At 40.2% G+C, this 18,361-nt stretch overlaps 1 protein-coding gene across 1 annotated transcript in view; it reads right to left on the bottom strand.

Annotated features, from left to right (window-relative positions):
• Positions 1-18,361, bottom strand: part of tanc1b (tetratricopeptide repeat, ankyrin repeat and coiled-coil containing 1b) — a 59,952-nt gene that overhangs the window by 26,585 nt on the left and 15,006 nt on the right. Inside the window, exons 3-6 of the mRNA XM_083908483.1 lie at positions 14,508-14,641; positions 11,327-11,516; positions 8,869-9,192; positions 403-525 (exon numbers count right to left, since the gene is read on the bottom strand). Coding sequence (XP_083764609.1) covers positions 403-525; positions 8,869-9,192; positions 11,327-11,516; positions 14,508-14,641 — 771 coding nt within the window. The remainder of the gene's footprint in view (positions 1-402; positions 526-8,868; positions 9,193-11,326; positions 11,517-14,507; positions 14,642-18,361) is intronic.

The raw sequence follows: 18,361 nt of genomic DNA, 5'->3' as shown, positions 1-18,361 counted from the left end.
TTCACTCGGGTGGATTTCTCTCAGCTAAACAGGATTCCAAACATATATTTAAGGCGGATGAACAAAGGAATTACTATTATCCATAAAGCCGGGGAACAGCTTTCAAACTAGTGTTAATACCACTCACTCAACGTGGTGTTTGTGTTGGCAGTCTGAATATGAAAGTAAACAATGAGTATGAGTTCACATTGGCTTCTCAATTTGAGTCTATAATAACTGTGTATGAAATGTAAAAAACCTTTTCTTTCATTTTTATGTCATGGAGTGCAGTGAAAACAATGAAAAAAAAACATTTACTCACTGTTAACATAATGTTTAGCATTTTGGCACATACATTTTCACCCCCATAGCCACACTGTCAGAATCACGTCTACCTGAAGCAATAACGCATGCTGCTCTCACCTTTAGAGTCCTGAGGTGGCCTTCCTCCTGTATTGTGCCAGGGTAAGCGGATGGATGTCCGCAGGGGGGTGTTACGCTGTTCATCAAGAAAGCTCAGGTCTTCCAGCTTTGTGGAACTGGTCGCTGGAGACGAAGACGGACAAAAAAAAAAGAGTGAAGCAGACACTTTGGTGCATTTTGAGCGTATTAGGCACAAATACTCTATAGCATTAAGTGCCAGAATGAAATGGATTTTGTGGCATCTCCAAGAGAGATGAGTGAAGAGTACGAGATTCTGTGTGCTCTGACATTTGTAGTTTGCTCTAGGTAATGTGTGCAGGTACCAGCAATCTGTATCAGTATTTCAAGCTTTATTTATTTTTGAGCTGACAGCTAAAGACAGTGAGTTTCGCTCAAGAGCAAGGCCAAATGTTGTGACACAAAACATTACTAAACTTAACATATAAAGGAAACAGGAATTATACAAGTTGTCTTCTTTTAAAGCTAAAATCTGTAAATGAAAAGCAGTTCAACCACCTTTTTAAAGTGCAGTCTGTATGCATACTAAAAGATGTGCGTTGGTGCAACGAGGTTTCTCTCTTCCAACTGCAGCTCACTGTTCTACAATGCTATCTCCATGGTGATCCTGCTCTCTTGGCCCTGCTGAAGAGCAGAATTAAAGCTGCTGCTCTCTACTTTATCAGTGTCAGCTGGCGAGACTGTCACAAACACTCAACTCTTCAGCATCACTTGGTCGCAAACGTGCTCTCTGGAATGTCCCACTAATTAAAACTTGTCTGCTGTCATCAACTAAAATGTTGACTGGAAGTGAAGAAGGCCTATGTGGTCACTTTTACTGCTGTGGAAGGTGCTGCAGTGGAGTCAATGCTCTTTTCAGTTTTTTAAAACTGTAGTGCATAATTTTTTAAACACAAGCAAATGGCCATTACATTCACATACTTTTCAAATGAGTTCACACAATACTGATTAATCCCATCGGCTCCACACAACTCGCTTCGTGTTTCTCAATATAGCAGTATTTTGATCTTGTGTTGCCTGAAAACAGTGCCATGCTGCACACAGGAAGCGGTTAATTTTAGGTCAAGACAGACGGAAGCAACAGCAACCTTGCGCGAGTAAAGCGAGACGGCCATGAAAAGGGTTGGATTGTGACTGAAAACAGAAAAAGTTTCAGAAGTAAATACTGATACAAACAGTCCCTAAATAAGATGAAGAATGTATTATACAAATAGTGTTACACTGTTTCTGTTCATGAAACAACATCAAGAACAAACAAAAACACCAGAACTTATGCCCTGCACAATACATATGAAATTAATCTTAAGAATTATAACAGAGAACTGCAAATACATTTTCTTGTTGTAAGTTATATAAATAAAACAGCTAATGAAAATGCATATGCATATGAATTCAGCAATGCAGCATGGACACTTCAAATCTCATCATACAACTAAACTTCACAGCTACTTACATGCAACAGAAGAGCCTGGAAGGACAATGGGAATTCTCAAAGCCCTCCCCCTGTTCCCCAGTATGGAATATATTTGTGCAGGCAAACAGGCAAGGAGGCAGGGTTCAGACCCTCAGTTAAATCTATGAAGAGTGTTCCCAGTGGATGAGCTCACCGAGGGCACAAAAGCGTTTCCTCTGCCCCAGTGCTCCCATGCAGGCACACTGGCAGCATTCAGCTGCTGAGCTGAAGGCTTGGCTGCCCCCTCTCCAGTGCTCAGCCAGTCACAGCATCCAAAGCATTAGGCTCTCACTCAATGAATACAGAGGAGTGTCACCGTCCCTACACCCACTACATACATGCACAGACCTCATGTGCACACACAAACACAAAACTTCCTCTTTGTAAAAAATTAATTTCAAAGAAATAGAAATGGAAAAGCAAGAGATTTCCTCGCCCAGTGGCTGATTACAGTTTGCAATAAGCTGCTACTGTCATCCAAATAAACGGTCTTGGGTGAAGTAGGGTGAGGGTTAAGAGAGAAGGATGCGATAAAAAGTGAGAGAGTGACACGGATACTGTGGGGTGTGGGAGGTGGAGGTGAGGAAAATGTGTTACCGGGAGAGGGAGAGAGCGAGAGAGAGGATGGACAGTGAATCAAGTCTATGCAGCAAATCGCTGCTACTGACATCAGCAGGGCACATGAGGACGTTGTTGATTTTTCTTCTTCTTTTTTTCATTATATCTTTTCAAGATTTCAAAGGGAGAGAAGGCAAAGGCTACACTAACCATTATATTACACAAAACATATTTTCTCTGGTCGTCCTAAAAGCAACTGCAGACTGAGGCAAATGCCTAGTTTGACTTTTTTTTTAAGTCATTTAACTGCCTCCACTCCTTTATTCCTATCGTAATACATCCCGAACCATCTTCTTTTTTTTTTTATCTTAAGTCATATCTCTTATCCACAGCTCCTTCAAGGCCAAACATTCCCATAGGCTTCACATTCCCATCACATTGCTTCTGTCATCTTCAAATCTTTTTTTTTTCTAGCCTCCTTTCTATTCTTGGAAATCTCTACTCATTGATAAAACGTACATATGATACCTTGAAAACCCTCATTTCGTTTGAAGAGACTTTGAAGCTGCACAAATGTGCATTCTGATGAAAACAGGGTTCAGTTTTTCCTCAGGCAACCCTGCCCTTTGAAACCATCAGTACTATGTTTCCCGTGACAGAACAGAGAAAAGGAGGACTGAGCTCGTCTGTTCCAACTACTGCCCCCCCCCCATCCTTACGTCACTGACTTTACTCTCTTATCTTCTTTTACAATGCTCACACAATCAATATTCTCTTTCTCTTACTTTGCCTTTTCAAATTGCACAAGTTCATGATGACCTTTGCGTGACACTGCATGATTGAGACAAAAAAACAACGTAATTTTTAGAATACAGCTGAAAGCTCTCCAAAGTCTCTAAAAATGCAACTGCACATCCATATGTGTGCTGTAGTAAATTATCTGTGGCCCTACACTGACCTTTTAAATCAAAATGTCTTTAGCTTAAGCTAAGTGGAATTTAGATGGCCTGAACGCAAATCGGGCTGGTTACCAGGGACATTTTTAAAAAGCCTTCAGCTGCAATAGTCCCACAAAAATAAATAGTGTACATTGTCCAGTCCACACTATGTATATTTTTTTTCCAATGTGAAAACTTGTGACTGTGAATAATAATGATTTATCTTGAAGTTTATCAGATTTACAATGCTGCACAAAATTGATTCCCACTGCAGGCTGCAGATGAGACAGTCCATCACAAGGTCTGGCAGACACTGTCCTCAGTTGTGGCCCTAAAGCATTTATCTATCTTAACCATAACCTGACCCTGAACTCTTGATGGATCAAAGCCAAGGAGAGCAAATGTACGAAGAAGCAGACCAGTCCACGGTCAAGTGGACAGTGATGATGTCATAATGCTTATGTTTAGCAGATATGATGTTTATAATGTTCACCATCTTAGCATATGTACAGTTATTCATTCCTGTGCAATACGTCCTGTGAGTGTCACTCTCCCCCTTTTTTTATTATGTTTATTTATCACTGTATGTCCTGACTGATGTTGATGATGAATGGTTTTTATTGCACCAGTTTATTGCACCAGTTTTCAGAAGAATCCAGCACTTATCTTATTGTCTTGTGATGACGATACGCCTTTTATTCTATTCTAATGCTTAAGTTATTATCAAAGTACTTTATAATTTGAATCATTTATAATGTTTAACAATTAAGTCAGCTGACATTTTTCAGTCATATTCCAAGATGACAATGCCAGTATTCATGTGGCTGAACTTGTGGGGTACAGGGAGTATTGGATATTATTTTTACACCTGCACTGGTCAACACTGTGGACAGACATTAACCCAATTGAGAATCTTTGGAATGTCATACTTGACCAACCCTGTGTCAGGAGTTATAACCCTGAGGTAGAAAAAGGCAGGACATTACAACATCCATGCCAGCCTAACATTTGCACAGTTCCTAATCAGCCATTACATAATTCTCAGTGGCGTCATGCTGTTAATCATACTTCGACAAATAACTCTGTCGTGGCCAGAGTAGTTAGCTGAAAACGGTCCCTTTGAGACTGGGCATTTGGCAAGTTCTGATCCAATGGAATGCCACTGAGCAGAATTTTAAATGGAGCCTCAAAACTCAGTCTAATTGATCTCTGTAACGATTTCTGAGTTTTCCCCCTGCTGTTTCAGCGGCTCCAACAATTCTCTGAAAATTGACATTTCAAAAGATGTGACTGTGACCTTTTCAGAAAGCTGCTGGACATGAATGGCGCAAGTGTTTTCTTCATGCTTTCTTTTCATCTTCTGGTCTGAACAGATCAATGTCTACATAAAGCCCAAGGCAGCACTGGATTCCATGGCTACCTGATGACATCACAAAACACTGACAGCATGCAGGCATATCCTCAAGCAGGTTGAAAAAGCTTCAGCAGACAATACTGGCTTTAAAAAGCTGCTGGAAAAGACAGAAGCTTGCAGCATTTCAGATAAAAGAGTTATCATGGCTTCCTGCTCCAGTAGAGAGACAGACAGACTCAAGTGAGACAAACAGTGAACAAAAAAAACACACACGCACAACTCTTATTTGAGAAATGTTCTAATATAACTAGGGCCGCAAAATGGTGATTGTTGTTCCCAAAGGTGCAAATAAACCCCTAAACTACTTTTTTCAGGTAAAACCACTGTACTGTATATGGGTATCTAGTAAAGCTTTGTTGGTCCAGGTGCAAATCTTTACAGTTTTGTGTTAAGTACTGAAATTATACATGTGATAAAAATCAGCGCATCTGCTGCCTCTCGGGTCAAACACCAGCTACTGCATTCAAATGTTGCCATTGGCGCTCTCAGTTCATGCTTGCATCACTGGTTGTCATTCTTTTGTCTAATCAGCGCAAGGCTCATCGTCTCCAACTCTGCCCCCTTTTTGTCAAGGCAGAAGCTGTTTCTCTGTCATTTTTCTGTCTCCTCCATGTGAAGTTCAGAATGAGCAGCGCCTTGTTAAACAGCTGCAACCCTGTGTCAGATTTCACTACCAGACCACACCATCCATAGCTCTGCACTCCCCCTCCCTGGTAGAACTTTGAGGAAAGTTCTCAAAATATTCAGCAAAATATAATTGACATGTGCATTGTCAATACTGTGTTTTTTTTCTTTGCCTTTACTTTTACAACTAATAACTGATTAATACTTAATATGATAGATTACTAACAGCATTATATTTTGAAAAAAAAAACCAAACATGTTCTTTAATCAGATATCAATGAGCCAGAAACTTCCCAACAAAGTAAAATCACGTTTTAGTGTATAACATCAGCAAAACTGTTTGTTAGTTGAGGGCCGTTTCTTCTGATATTTGGCTGTAGAAAAAGGACTGCATTGAATGTCAGTGTCATGCTTAGAAAAACAAATAAAAGACTTTCTCAAAGTGCTTTTATGAAAACGAAGCACAGAAAACAGCCAGCCATATTGCTTTATGGCTTATGGGTCGTTGTGTTATTCACACAGTATTTACTGTGAGGTCAGTTGTGACCTCCAAAACAGGATCTTAATGTTAAATGGATGATACATATGGCAACTTTTTAAAGCAGCAATATATGATATAGCAGAGTTTCTATGAAGAATTGTGGCAAGGTTACCAGCTTGGACTAACAGCTAACATTCTAATGAAAAAAAACTGTGTCAAGAGAGGCATCTGAAGTCAGACCTACAGTGACAGGTGGTATGAGCCAACATTTGTGTTACTTGCCACAGCACATGCAGACTCCACACAGTGTTCCCACTGCGACCCGAGGAGACGCTAACCACAGAGTGAGAGTCTGTGTGTGTTCACCAAGGCTGTGCAAATGAAACTTGTCAGTGATATGCAGGCAGCCATTCCTTGTACATTCCAAATTGCCTTTAAGGAATTTTGGGCCTTTGTGCTGCAACGCTCTGCAACTTGAAGTCATTATCTCGACTGTCTGTTGTAGCTGCCGAAATATTCCACTGCTGAGTCGAATGATAAAAGTAAAGCAGTGTCACAATTAGATGAGTGAAGTCATACTGCATGTATATTTTTACTTTATTCAGGCTACAACCTGGGTATGGATTGTCAGGTGATGAAAGAGTTAAGTTTAATGAAAAACCATATTGAATAGCTCTCTATGAAAGTGTCAACACAGGACATAGAGCAACCAATATGAACTAAAAATCATATGCCTGTATGTTTTGGCTGAGAAAAGAAATAACATGTATATATACAGCAGTTAGATAAACAAATCGTGTTTGTCAGTGTTGGTGTAAAATTAAAGCATCAGTTTTTGACAAGGCCAAAGATAAGGAGCTTCTCAAGCCATTTCCTCCATGCTGTGGTCAAAATCCTTGAAATAACCCTTGAAAATATATATACCGTGTAATATATGTGGAGAAAAAACACAAAAGTTGGGGAGTGGGGATCATTTATGTGATTTTATCTCAGGTTTTCCATCAGTGTATTTGGGCACAAACTATGCAGCAGTTATACATATTTCCATACAGGGCTCTACGTGTCCTTGTTTATCGTCGCAAGAAATGGGCAAATTCACAGTATATGCTTTGTTATCCTATTGTTTATGCTGATGTACAAAGGTCACAGAGGTTCTGGCACACAATTAATGTACAAATGACGAATACATTTTTACTTGATTTGCACAAGGACGTCTCTTCCATTCAGCTCCTTCCTGCATCAGTAATTGCTTCTTTCTAATAATCTTTTCTTTTTTTAATTAAATAAAATTTCTACCATCCCCGGCACAACAATTATTTTGGGTCATAAATGAAGCTTTTTCAACAATTCATCTATGTCCTCTCACAGGGCTTTCTCACACGGCGTAAATTCTGAGGTGTGATTTCCACAGGCCCCTAGAGGGTAATGCTGCATAACTATGACATCAGCCCATAAACTCCTGGTAGGACACATGGAGACGGGCACACTGATGCTTACACACCAACCAACACACACTAACACTCAAATATTTCCTGGTCTGTTAGCTTTACGAGGCATTGTGTGTGTCTGCAGCGTTCAGGTTTATGGCAGAGGGAAACAGCGAGATGCACAAGGTTATGGACTCATGGAACAACAGAATGGGCAATGAAAAGATATGTTCAGCACAATCCCTTATACAACTTCATGCTGACAATGTGGGCACAGTTTCAGCTATAGAAACACTGTCCAAGTAATGTGGAAAAAAAACCTTGCATAGTGTGAAATACAAACATAAGCTGTGGCATGTGTTCTATAACTGAAACATGAAACACATGTTTCTATTCCTGCAAATACAGTATGTCTAGTCTCTATATTACTCTTTTAAGACAATGATCATTGAGGACATTCAGAAGAAGCCTAGTCTTCTCAGCTTCACCTCACAAAACCTAGCTTATCGTCCTTATATACTTTTCATTTGTTTGTTTGTTGTCAGTGTTATCCTCCATTTCATACACATTTTACTTTCCCGAGAGGAGTCAATTAGACCAGAATAGAATGAGCCATTATTGTCTCCATAGGGAGAAATCTGTCCAGGACACCCTAGAGAACATTAATGGCGCCACACCACCACTTTAAATAGTCTAGTCTGCAACAGCTATAACAATCAAATATGTTTCTATTAGTCTAGCCAACCTAATAGCAAGCATGTGCAGTACGGTCCCCTGGGTAGTGACTAAGATAACTAGAATTTGATTGGATATGGAGCTGCAAAGAAGGTTATCACAGGAGAACTGGTCACTTTGGATTGATCTGGACTAAGGTTTAAAAGAAGACATAACGAGCTGTGTTTTAGAAACCGTAAAAAATAGAGGGGGGGGAATGTGAGGGAGACCCTGGAGTGTGAAAAGCTCAGAGCAGAGGGGGTAGCAAGGGGTATCAACAACTGTGACAGCTGTGTGGATATGGCGAGCTGAGCCATAACAGGGAGGTTCCAGGGCAGGAATGCAGAACAGATCAGCCAGACAGTAGCTTGTGCTTAGGTCCAACATGGCCTGCCGTGTCGGGGTACAATGCACAACAGCTGGCTAGTCCATAACTTCTGCCTCCATACCCTGCTCCACTTTGAAAAGGACAACCTGCCCTCTCAAAAACACCAACATCCCATTCCCTCCACAGCTACACGTCTTTTTCTGGCGTGTGTCATTTCTATTCCAAATAACTTGTCAGCCTCAGGCACAGGTCACCATCTTATAGTATCACAATCATGAACTGACTGTGCACAATACAAGAAGACTACCAAACACTAGTAGAGTGGAGTCGCAGCTTTGCTCGCCAAACAGCAAGGGTTACTAGGCTACAAGGAGAAAGCTTCAGTAAAATGTTTTTCGTAATGCTAAATCAAACCACAGGGTCATTGAGGAAAGGTATACAAATTCATCCATGTGTCTGCTCTGCACAGAGGATGCCCATATGTTAAAGCTCAAAGACGGAGATCTCATACCTGCTACAGAGTTCGGCCTTGGCATCATGAGGGAAGAAGATGTCTGTGGTGTGTAATGAACAGGTCCCTCAGGTGAGTGAGATGGAGGATGCAGTGGTCCAGATGCTCCTGCCGATGTGTTGGACTGCTGGTCTGACCGATATGGGGCATCAGCTGGTGTTGCTGTGGCACTATTGGAGTCTTCTTCGGCCACAGGGGAGCAGGTGTCAGCCCGCACGCTCTGTGCCAGGCCATTGCGTGGGCTGCCTCTCAGGCTGCCATCCTTACTCCACTCCAGGCTTGAGCCACTGCGGTCATCGTTCTCTGAGGAACTAGTGATGGTGGCTGAGAGAAGATGAAAACGATGGCGGGAATTAGAATATGTGAGAAGACAGTGAGTAAAAAAAACTTCACTTGATGTTTACGATTTTCAGAGAAAGCCTCTTATCACTGTGAAAACCAAAGATGCACCGGCATGCAATTAGCAGATTTTGTTTTTCACATTTTCTCAACTTTTCTTCAGGTTAAAAGGAGAACGAAAAGAATATGAAAGAACTGGAGTTAAAACTCCCTTTAGTTTTTTAAGTTTAGACAGGTGTTTCAGTTACATGAGAACAAATCCTTTAATCCTTCCCAAGGGCAACGCAGTCCTCTGATGTGATCCCAAAAACCTGAGCAGAGGGACAAAGCTACACAGTGGCAGGCAGCTGGGTACAGAAACATCAGTACAGTCAGATAACTGCAAGTGACTTGCCAGCTGGCTGTATTTGCATCACACTATACTAATCTGCAAAAGTAACATCATGACGGATATTAATATCATACACATTGTGGACCGTGTGAGTACTGTGCTGTTTACATGGGCAAATATGAAGTTACACACTCAGCATAGCACTAGGAGACCTGACAATGTAGCATATTATTAGCCTGTGGCAAATAATATGCTATTATTAATTTAAACCTGTCGCTAACTTGTGTTTTTACAATATAAAAGATGGACATTCATTACTATAAGCCTGGTATGGGCTATCCCCCAGGAGCCTCCTGCAGAAACTCTTCTAGGAGCTGTTTGTAAATGTTAAGACTTTGCAGTCTATGAAAATCCACAGAAGAGCTTTTGAAATCAGAGCGAGCGTCAAACTTCAAAGAACGGGGAACGTTAATCACTGGTTGAAATCTGACTTGTGGACACAACATAGCTTTGTTCTTCTCTGTGCCTGCAGTCTTATTAAAATAGATTGATAGGATGTTTTGACCAGTTGTGATTTGACATAAGCAGAGTAGCTTTACAATGGAATGGACTACAAAACCTGCGACTGTTTGCTTTAACCGTGCGGCACCCTGTTAGTGGCTCCATGCTGAAAGACACTATGTCACAGATTCTATATATAATACAGTGGTGAACTTTTTAACTTTTTTAAGCAGTTGTATCAATTTCTCTGGTTTGTACATGCCTTGATTTCCAATGCAGAAAAATCATGCCAGTCAGTTACTGGGGGAAAAAAAGTATGGCGTCGTTCTATTACTATTACATATCTATTATTATGTGTAATCCTTACTAAAATATTACACAAAAAGGGACAAAATCCTTGCACACTATAGCCAATGGAGGCTTTATGTGTAAAAATGGCAAATGGATTAATACAGACGTCATCTTCCTGTCAGCTTGTGTAAATCCACACATGTCTTACAGGGCTATTACCAGAGAGAAACAGCACAGTGTCAAACTGTGGCAAGTGTCACCTCCGTGATCTCTCATACCAGAAAAGCTCCACACAAAACCAATAACTGACACATGGTAAAGGATGAATGCAATCTGACACAATTGCTTTTCAGTCCCAGTGGGTTTTTTAAAATGATGAATGACTGACACTATGCAGGTGGGACTTTTGGTCTAAATTACACAGTGCACACAAGTTAACGATTCTCAGGTTACCAATTAAACCACAAAGAGCTTAATGCCAAAAAAACACTCTGTATTGATGGTTGTATTGTGCAGAACAAATGCCATAATTAAAACAATAATAGGCATTTGTTTGTCATTAACATATTAAAGGATGTGGTGACTGATGAGCTGGTTGTATTAAAATAAGAGCTGTCACTAAGCCAGTGTTCACTGTGACAGCAGCCAACTTGGTTCATTTACCTTACGGACCGTTTTGGTTTAAATAGCATTTTGTTGCTTCAGATACAACAGCAGTGCAATAGTCAAATATTTCCAAATATTTATAAGCTTCTAGCTTAAAGGCAAGACAAGTTTTCTTGGAAACAAATTAAGTTGAGTTGATTGAAAAGGAAAAAAAAGCTTGGCCAAAGCCCATTTAAATCAAAAACACTGCAATTGGGATGTGTTGTCATGTGCTTTCAGAACCCACTAATAAAAACCATTGCTTTATAGCTCTAATATTGGACAAAAGCTCCATAGGGCACCATTACAGACGTGGGTGCTGCCAGTATAATAGAGTTGATGATTTCTTACCGATGATCCCACTGTCCTTACTCTCAAGTGTGGAGCTGGGGCTGGTGATGGTCCCACAGGGGCTGGAGTGGCTGAGAGGCGGGCGGCTGGTTGTGCTGTTGAGCGTAGAACATGGGCTGTCAGTGCTGGGAGAGGCCGTGCTGCTGGTCAGTGTAGAGCAGGGGCTGATTCCTTGGCTTGTCACTGAGCACTGAGGAGGAGATAGACAGGCTTCAGACACAACACCAAAGTGCTCTACTACACCAACACAGGACAAAACACTGCATTTGCAAGGAGAACCGACTGAATTTAAAAGAATAATTTGAGTTCATTGCTTATTTGACACAGATCACGTGAAAGCAATTTGAAAAAAGGTCCCCCCCTCACAAATAAACAAGCATTTCACGTGTGAGCATGACACGTCAAGTGAAGGGCATGAGCAATGTAAATGGAGCAGGGCTTGGAAATTACACAGTCATGTATCTTGAGGAAAGTAAGCCTTGAGAGAATTTCACATGGGAAGAGCGCTCGACTTTGTTGTGACACAATAGATACCTTTTTTCATGCCAACAAGCCTGTTTGACAACCATTGAGCAAACTGACGACCATAGCAATCTGAATTTAAGGTAGTATGTCCTGTATTCTTCAACTGTTTTGTGATTCTACACAATGTACTGTAGCCAAGGCAGTTTATTATTGTCCTAGTTTAAGAAACACATTCAAAAGCCTTCAAATAATTACACAACAGAGAGACAGATTATGGCTCAGGAGGTTCTGAACCAATTGCTCCCTCATACGTTAATTCAACAAACATTATTTTACGAAAAGTGTCTATATTAGCTCCCATAATAAATTCTTTACTAGGGAAATAAGAGTGTATGTACTTAATGAAAACCTACCCATTCAGATATAAAATCCCCGCAGTTAAAACACAATGATAGAAGCCTGGGGCAATTTAAATAATTATTCTCAAAAAAAACTTTAATGTCAAACTTTTTGCTGCCTGGGGGACTTTCACTCGAACAACAATTGGTACAAGGTTGTGTTTTGCCTCAAACCACAAAACTCTGACCAAAACATCTCAAACCATTCCTGACATCATACCTAACCCTCAAATATGCCTATAAATCCTGGTTTTTGATCGTTCTCTGAAGCTACACTACACAATATTAGTGATTACAGTTTGATAAACGATCTTAAATTTCATTGTATAGATCCGTGTTTTATTTTTATAAAGAATAATGTGAAAATCTAATTAAATATGCAGTCAGTTTGGCCCTGTTTACTGGCTATAATGTTTGAAGGAAATCACTTGAATGAAGATAAAGTGAACTTATTTGAATTATTACTAGAGCTGGGCGATATATTATAGTATGACATAAAACAAGATATCATCTTCAATTTTGGATATATCGTTTCCAGGTTTCAAAGGCTGTTGCATTGATAATCATCAGATTTATTATATTGTATACAGTTGTGAAATGCAAACAATGAAATATTATACACTGATAAATACATGCAATTGACCAGATTATATATATTGTGTCACTTAAAATTGTGTTTATAGAAGAATTTGACCATATTAAACACATTTCATGTTTCTAACAAGTAAACATCCTTCATTTGACATTAAAAAGCCAAAGAAATGAACAAGGAATGGTAATGACTGTATTTTAAGCCTGTAATACAGATAATTAACAGTAGATGTTTTATATTAGAGTGTATTCACAGTGTATTGTCTCCTTTGAGGAGCATTACCATCTCAAAAGAAAACCTTTTATGAATCCAGAGAAAAAAACATGTGTGCATCTTTATATCCCCGATATACAGGATATAGTCTAAAAATATCCAGATATTATTTGTAAGCGATATATAGCCCAAGCCTTACAGAAATACTGATTCGATTTATATTGTGACATAAACCGATAACAAATTAGAATTCCTCCCTTAATGCCCAGCCCTAATTATAAGAGACCCCTGCGACTATTTTCAAAAATAGATCACAACCAAAATTTAACAAATTTGCAAGCTTCTGCCAATTCTTCGTCAGTATGAGAGGAAATTGGACAAGCCTCTCATTCAACATGTGCCAACTGTTGACATGTCTGTGATGATGACATGCTGAAAGAATACAAAGAGCAGAATGGGAGGGTACTGCATGTTTGGCAGCATCGTTAACAACTTGTGGAATTCTAGTATTAACTATGCAAGATTTCCTATTTCAGAGTCAAATTTGGTTTGTTGAAGTTAGCTTTTTACTTGGCAATTTCCAGCCCCGAGACTGCCGCCTGGGGATTATGCCACTTCTCACGTCAGAGCCAAACAGCTTACTGACATTTAATAATTTACTGTGACGCAGATCTGAAAACAACCCGCTGAGCCGAAGACATGTTGTAAAACAACAGTATGCCGGAAAAGGGAATTGTTGGCAGGTGACAATAACATGCCTTTCCCTCCCATCTGAGCTCTGAAATCCTTCCTTCACACTCAAAAACAAACACAAAGTGAAATCTATTGCACTTCCACACGGCCCGTCTCCTTTGGAAATAAACAATGGACATGATTCATCAAATCATTTGTAAACTTCTGTCACATTTTTCAAAGGATTGCCGGTTCAGAGGAGTCAAAACGTGCCTAAGACAAGAGATGAATGAGGGAAGAGCAGCGTGCTGGGCTGTGCTCTGCTCTGGTCTTCATACAGCTAAAACTAATTAGTTGAGCTAAACAAACTGAGGCTGAGACCTAACATAACTATTTCTGGACCTGGACTCAGACACTCTTGTTACAAACTCAAGAGCCCCTGGAATTGTACTCAAGTTACTGGGAGACCAACACACCACACTGGAGAGCTGGCACTAAAATAAAACCACTTTGAGTGTATTTTAATGAGGTGGCTACTCTCTTTCGAACATTTTTAAACATCTCAAACAAAACAGTTTTGGTAGTTACCGTTGTTTGTTGTGCCAAAAGATAATTCCAAGGGTTCCCTTCTAAATCCTCATAAAAATATAATGCAATGGAGTAAAAAAAAAGGATCAAGCTGCAACAAAAAAATCCATTCTTCTGTTGCACTGTAACAACTCCCTCTTGCTCTCATCCTTTCCCTCTCTCCCCCCTATCTCTCTATCAGTGTGTTGCAGCAGTGGCAACAGCTGCTGCTGGAAGAGGGAGGGAGTCGGAGGGGAGGGAGAAAATGAAATACCTTCTTTTCATTCTTGTCGTCCATAGGTATGCGTGCCGTACCCGGGATCCCTTCTCCCAGTAAAAAGCCCAGCCTTGTCATCAGTTCCTGGGTGGCAGGGGAGGAGGAGCTCTGCTGTTTCTCTGCTTGCAGCTCTAGAGTAGAGAGGGAGAGAAAGGCTCAGCGTTAGCAGGAAGATTTGCTCTCTGTCTCTCTTTCACCACTGGATGGTACACACATGGGCCACTCTGCCTGCCCTGCCCTCCTCAGCTCTGCCCTCTACAATGCTATCCACTCCCCAGCTGCTGCTAATGTAGTGCAGACGAGAGAGGGGGAGCGAGAGAGAGAGAGTAGTGAGGGCTCTGAGTGTGTGTGTGTGTGTGTGTGTGTGTGTGTGTGTGTGTGTGTGTGTGTGTGTGTGTGTGTGTGTGTGTGTGTGTGTGTGTGTGTGTGTGTGTGTGTGTGTAGGGTTGTTTAGAAAGCAGAGACACTGTGTGTAAATTTATTTCTGTGGTTATGTTGACAAATGATTAGAAACATCATTGTTTGGTCATTTTGATCCATCCTTCACAACTTGAGTTGAACAAGCCGTCGCTTAACTTTAGCTTTGGGTTTTGGTTATGGACTGCATTATGTCATTACATGGCTTGTCCTCCCAACTGGTTGAAAGACATGTTTTTGTGTGCTTGGTCCTGCAACATCCTGTCTCGAGTGCCAATCTCAGTGCTCTCTGGTTGTTTACAGCTTTCCCTCATCGAGCCTGCGAATATCAATGAGTGGACACAGGCTTTTTCAGCACAGCTTGGACCTTAACTCTCAAGCCTTAATGGTGGTTTAGGCTGCAATTTCAAGGCTGGGGTGCTATCAACAAGGCAGAGCGCACTAGCAATCTCTTATCAGATATGGTGCTGAAACTGAAAACCATACCTTATCCATATACTGCAATGATACATGGAGAAATGTAAATGCTGACGTAGCAAATTAATGGAGAGAGAAAATCAGACTGACAGAGAGAGAGATTGAGAGGGGGAGAGAGAGAGATAGTCAAGGTACAAAAGCTCATTATGCAGTATTCTGTCAGCACCTTTTTCTCTTTTCCTTCATTTTCGTCTCTTTCTTCCACGGTTATTAATAATGTTGGCAGTAAATCTGATTAAAGACAAACAAGGCACAGTGCACTGCAAAGCTTCACTAAGTCAAAATGAAGCCACCAGTCACACACATATACACTATTTCGGAAGTGCATCGCTATCACGTTGATGCACGCACCGTTGATTTATGTAACGCGAAAGAATATGACCACTAACCCTAAATCAAATTGAAAAACTTCAATCAGAAATGCTATTTTTTATTTTTTATTTTTTTAACTGACCAATCTGGGTTGTTATGTTGTTATTCCGGTCTTTGACATGCATGACTTCTTCTAGCCTCTCAAATTACTCACCAAAAAAACGAATGCATTTAAATGCAGCATTACATTGCAGTGGACTTCTGCTTCACCAAAGAAAAACAGCTCAGAAGAAAGCTGATTAGATCTCGACACAGGCATTCCAATACATCTTATATTATATATCTGTCAATGACAATCTATTTGTTATCCGCTAAAAAATTTTTTTAATCATAATACCTTTTTCCTTTAAAAATAGGTGTCTTAAAATCTGATTATCAAAGAGGAGTGTTCACAGACATTTAGTACTATATGGTTCAAGTATAAATGTATAAAAGTGATAATGAAATGACAGGACTGTGACTAATGACCATTTCTTGGTACAATGGCAGATGGCTGACAGGGAACATAACGTGGAGTCACAGTTGTGACACCACACCTTCCTGCCTGCCACACACACATTTAAGTGTCCCTGCTATAACACAAAATACAGTCGGGGTTTCGTGTAAAAACATCATAATCATAATGCCACTCAAGCTGACAGTGCTCAACCCCAGCAGTGAAGGCGATACTGTGGAGCGTGACTAATAAAACAGATCACACAAGTAATAAGAACGGATTCCCTACTACATCAATCGAATTACTCGTTCTTAAAATTCTTGCAAACTAATGTTACGATTAAAATGCACACGGCAGCTACTTTTACAAGAGAAAGGACGAATAAATCTTCGCAGCAATTCATCAAAGTCGTCTGTACAAAAGAGAAGTAGCTGTTATGGCGTGGTAAATGTCGGGCACGGACCGATCACATACTTCAGCCGAGAGCAAAATGTGTAAAAGAAGATATTGGTACTGAAAGTAATGTCAGACATGTGCATTCCTCAAAGTTGAGGCTCTGCTGAATATTCATGTTATACTTTTAAAATCCGTGTGCTGGGTTGCTCATTTTCTGATGTAATTATGTTTTCGTGTTGCTGCTGCTGCTGCTGCTGCTGCCTTTCAGCCCGTTGCACCACCTCTCAGAAGCACTCGCCTTTAATTTTGTGAAACTGCAATACATTCTTTAGGCCTGAAAGGAAACATAGAAATTATCAAAGTTCAAGAAGCTGCTTGCTGAATAAACCGATGCTTTTGTCTTTACAGAAAAAAAATGATTTCATGCGAATGTCATACACCCAGGCTGCTCTACACTCTAGCTACACTTTCTCAATTGTCATAAAACTGAATGTTGTGACAAGCCTTTTACTGTGTGGGTCAACTATTTACTGAACAGACCTTTCCTCAGGAGTAAATTATCATTTGACTGACAAGTCCTGGCTGTTCTGTTCATTTTGAAGCACCTGTTTAGGCTGCATGACTACTTCACATGTTATCACGCTTATTAGGAGTTTGAGTGTGTTTCTTTGTGTAAACGTTGACGTTACTGATTTCCTACCAATTATGATTATGTATATACGTAATATAAATGGTAATGTAACTGCGTGTTTGCATGACACCTATACCAGGTCGTCTCTGTCAACACCTGAGGTGCTAATGGTTCAATACCGTGCTCTTTACCATCATCTTTCTTTTGCATTATTGAATAGGATGTAATATAACTGTGTATAAAATGTATTTTCATAATTAATAGAAAGTTGTTGCATTATGTAGACCAATGACTACAACACATTGCAAGCTTCATCGGCTTTAAGTAGATGAGGGCAGATAATGAAATTGGTCCCGGGGCTTTAAAGAGGCGCTTCATGTGTCACATATTTATGACAACAGTTCATTAACGGACACTGACAGGTTGTGTTTTTATTATGCTTGCCTGTCAGAGGCCTGGCTTTTAACTCTAGAGAATGGTTTGGATCCATGAAAAACATAAAATATACAGAATCACACACTGCGACACTTTAGCAGGATTATCTCAGATTGTGCATTACATAAATTTAAAGCAATATGCAACTCGTTGAATTGTATATGTAGTTACCATGGATATAAGGTAATGTAGAAAACGATTTACATTGAGCCCACTCACACTGTGCTCATTGTTTAAAGTAAATCTCTTTAAATTCACCAAGCAGCTCTTTATTAGCATTTCATCCCTAGTTCTTCCAAGTCATTTAAACCCAACTGCCCCTGAGGGCCTATTAGTGGTCCTGGACTAGTGCTGAGACTGCACAGAACCACATAACATCAATAAATGAGGTGACAGTGGAGGGTGTATGCTCTGTCAATCACTAATCATTCTGTATACACATGATATGTCAGGGCAATTGTCGGAAACAGTAAGCAGTTAACCAAAGCACCAGTTTCTTTTATGGAAGATTCCCTGATCATCACTTTTTGCAATTTCACCATCTCCTGACAGCAATGATGGAAACACATTACTACTATAATTTCTCCTTGACATTTAGCGCTGTTTAAACAAACATGTCAATGTAATGTAATGAATGAAGTGCTGCCTATGTACTACATACTGTAGGTGCAGAACAGAATTCTGTCA

The sequence above is a fragment of the Microchirus variegatus genome (genome assembly GCF_963457635.1).
Source record: "Microchirus variegatus genome assembly, chromosome: 22".
NCBI lineage: Eukaryota > Metazoa > Chordata > Actinopteri > Pleuronectiformes > Soleidae > Microchirus > Microchirus variegatus.
This window is presented reverse-complemented; position numbering and strand designations above follow the sequence as displayed.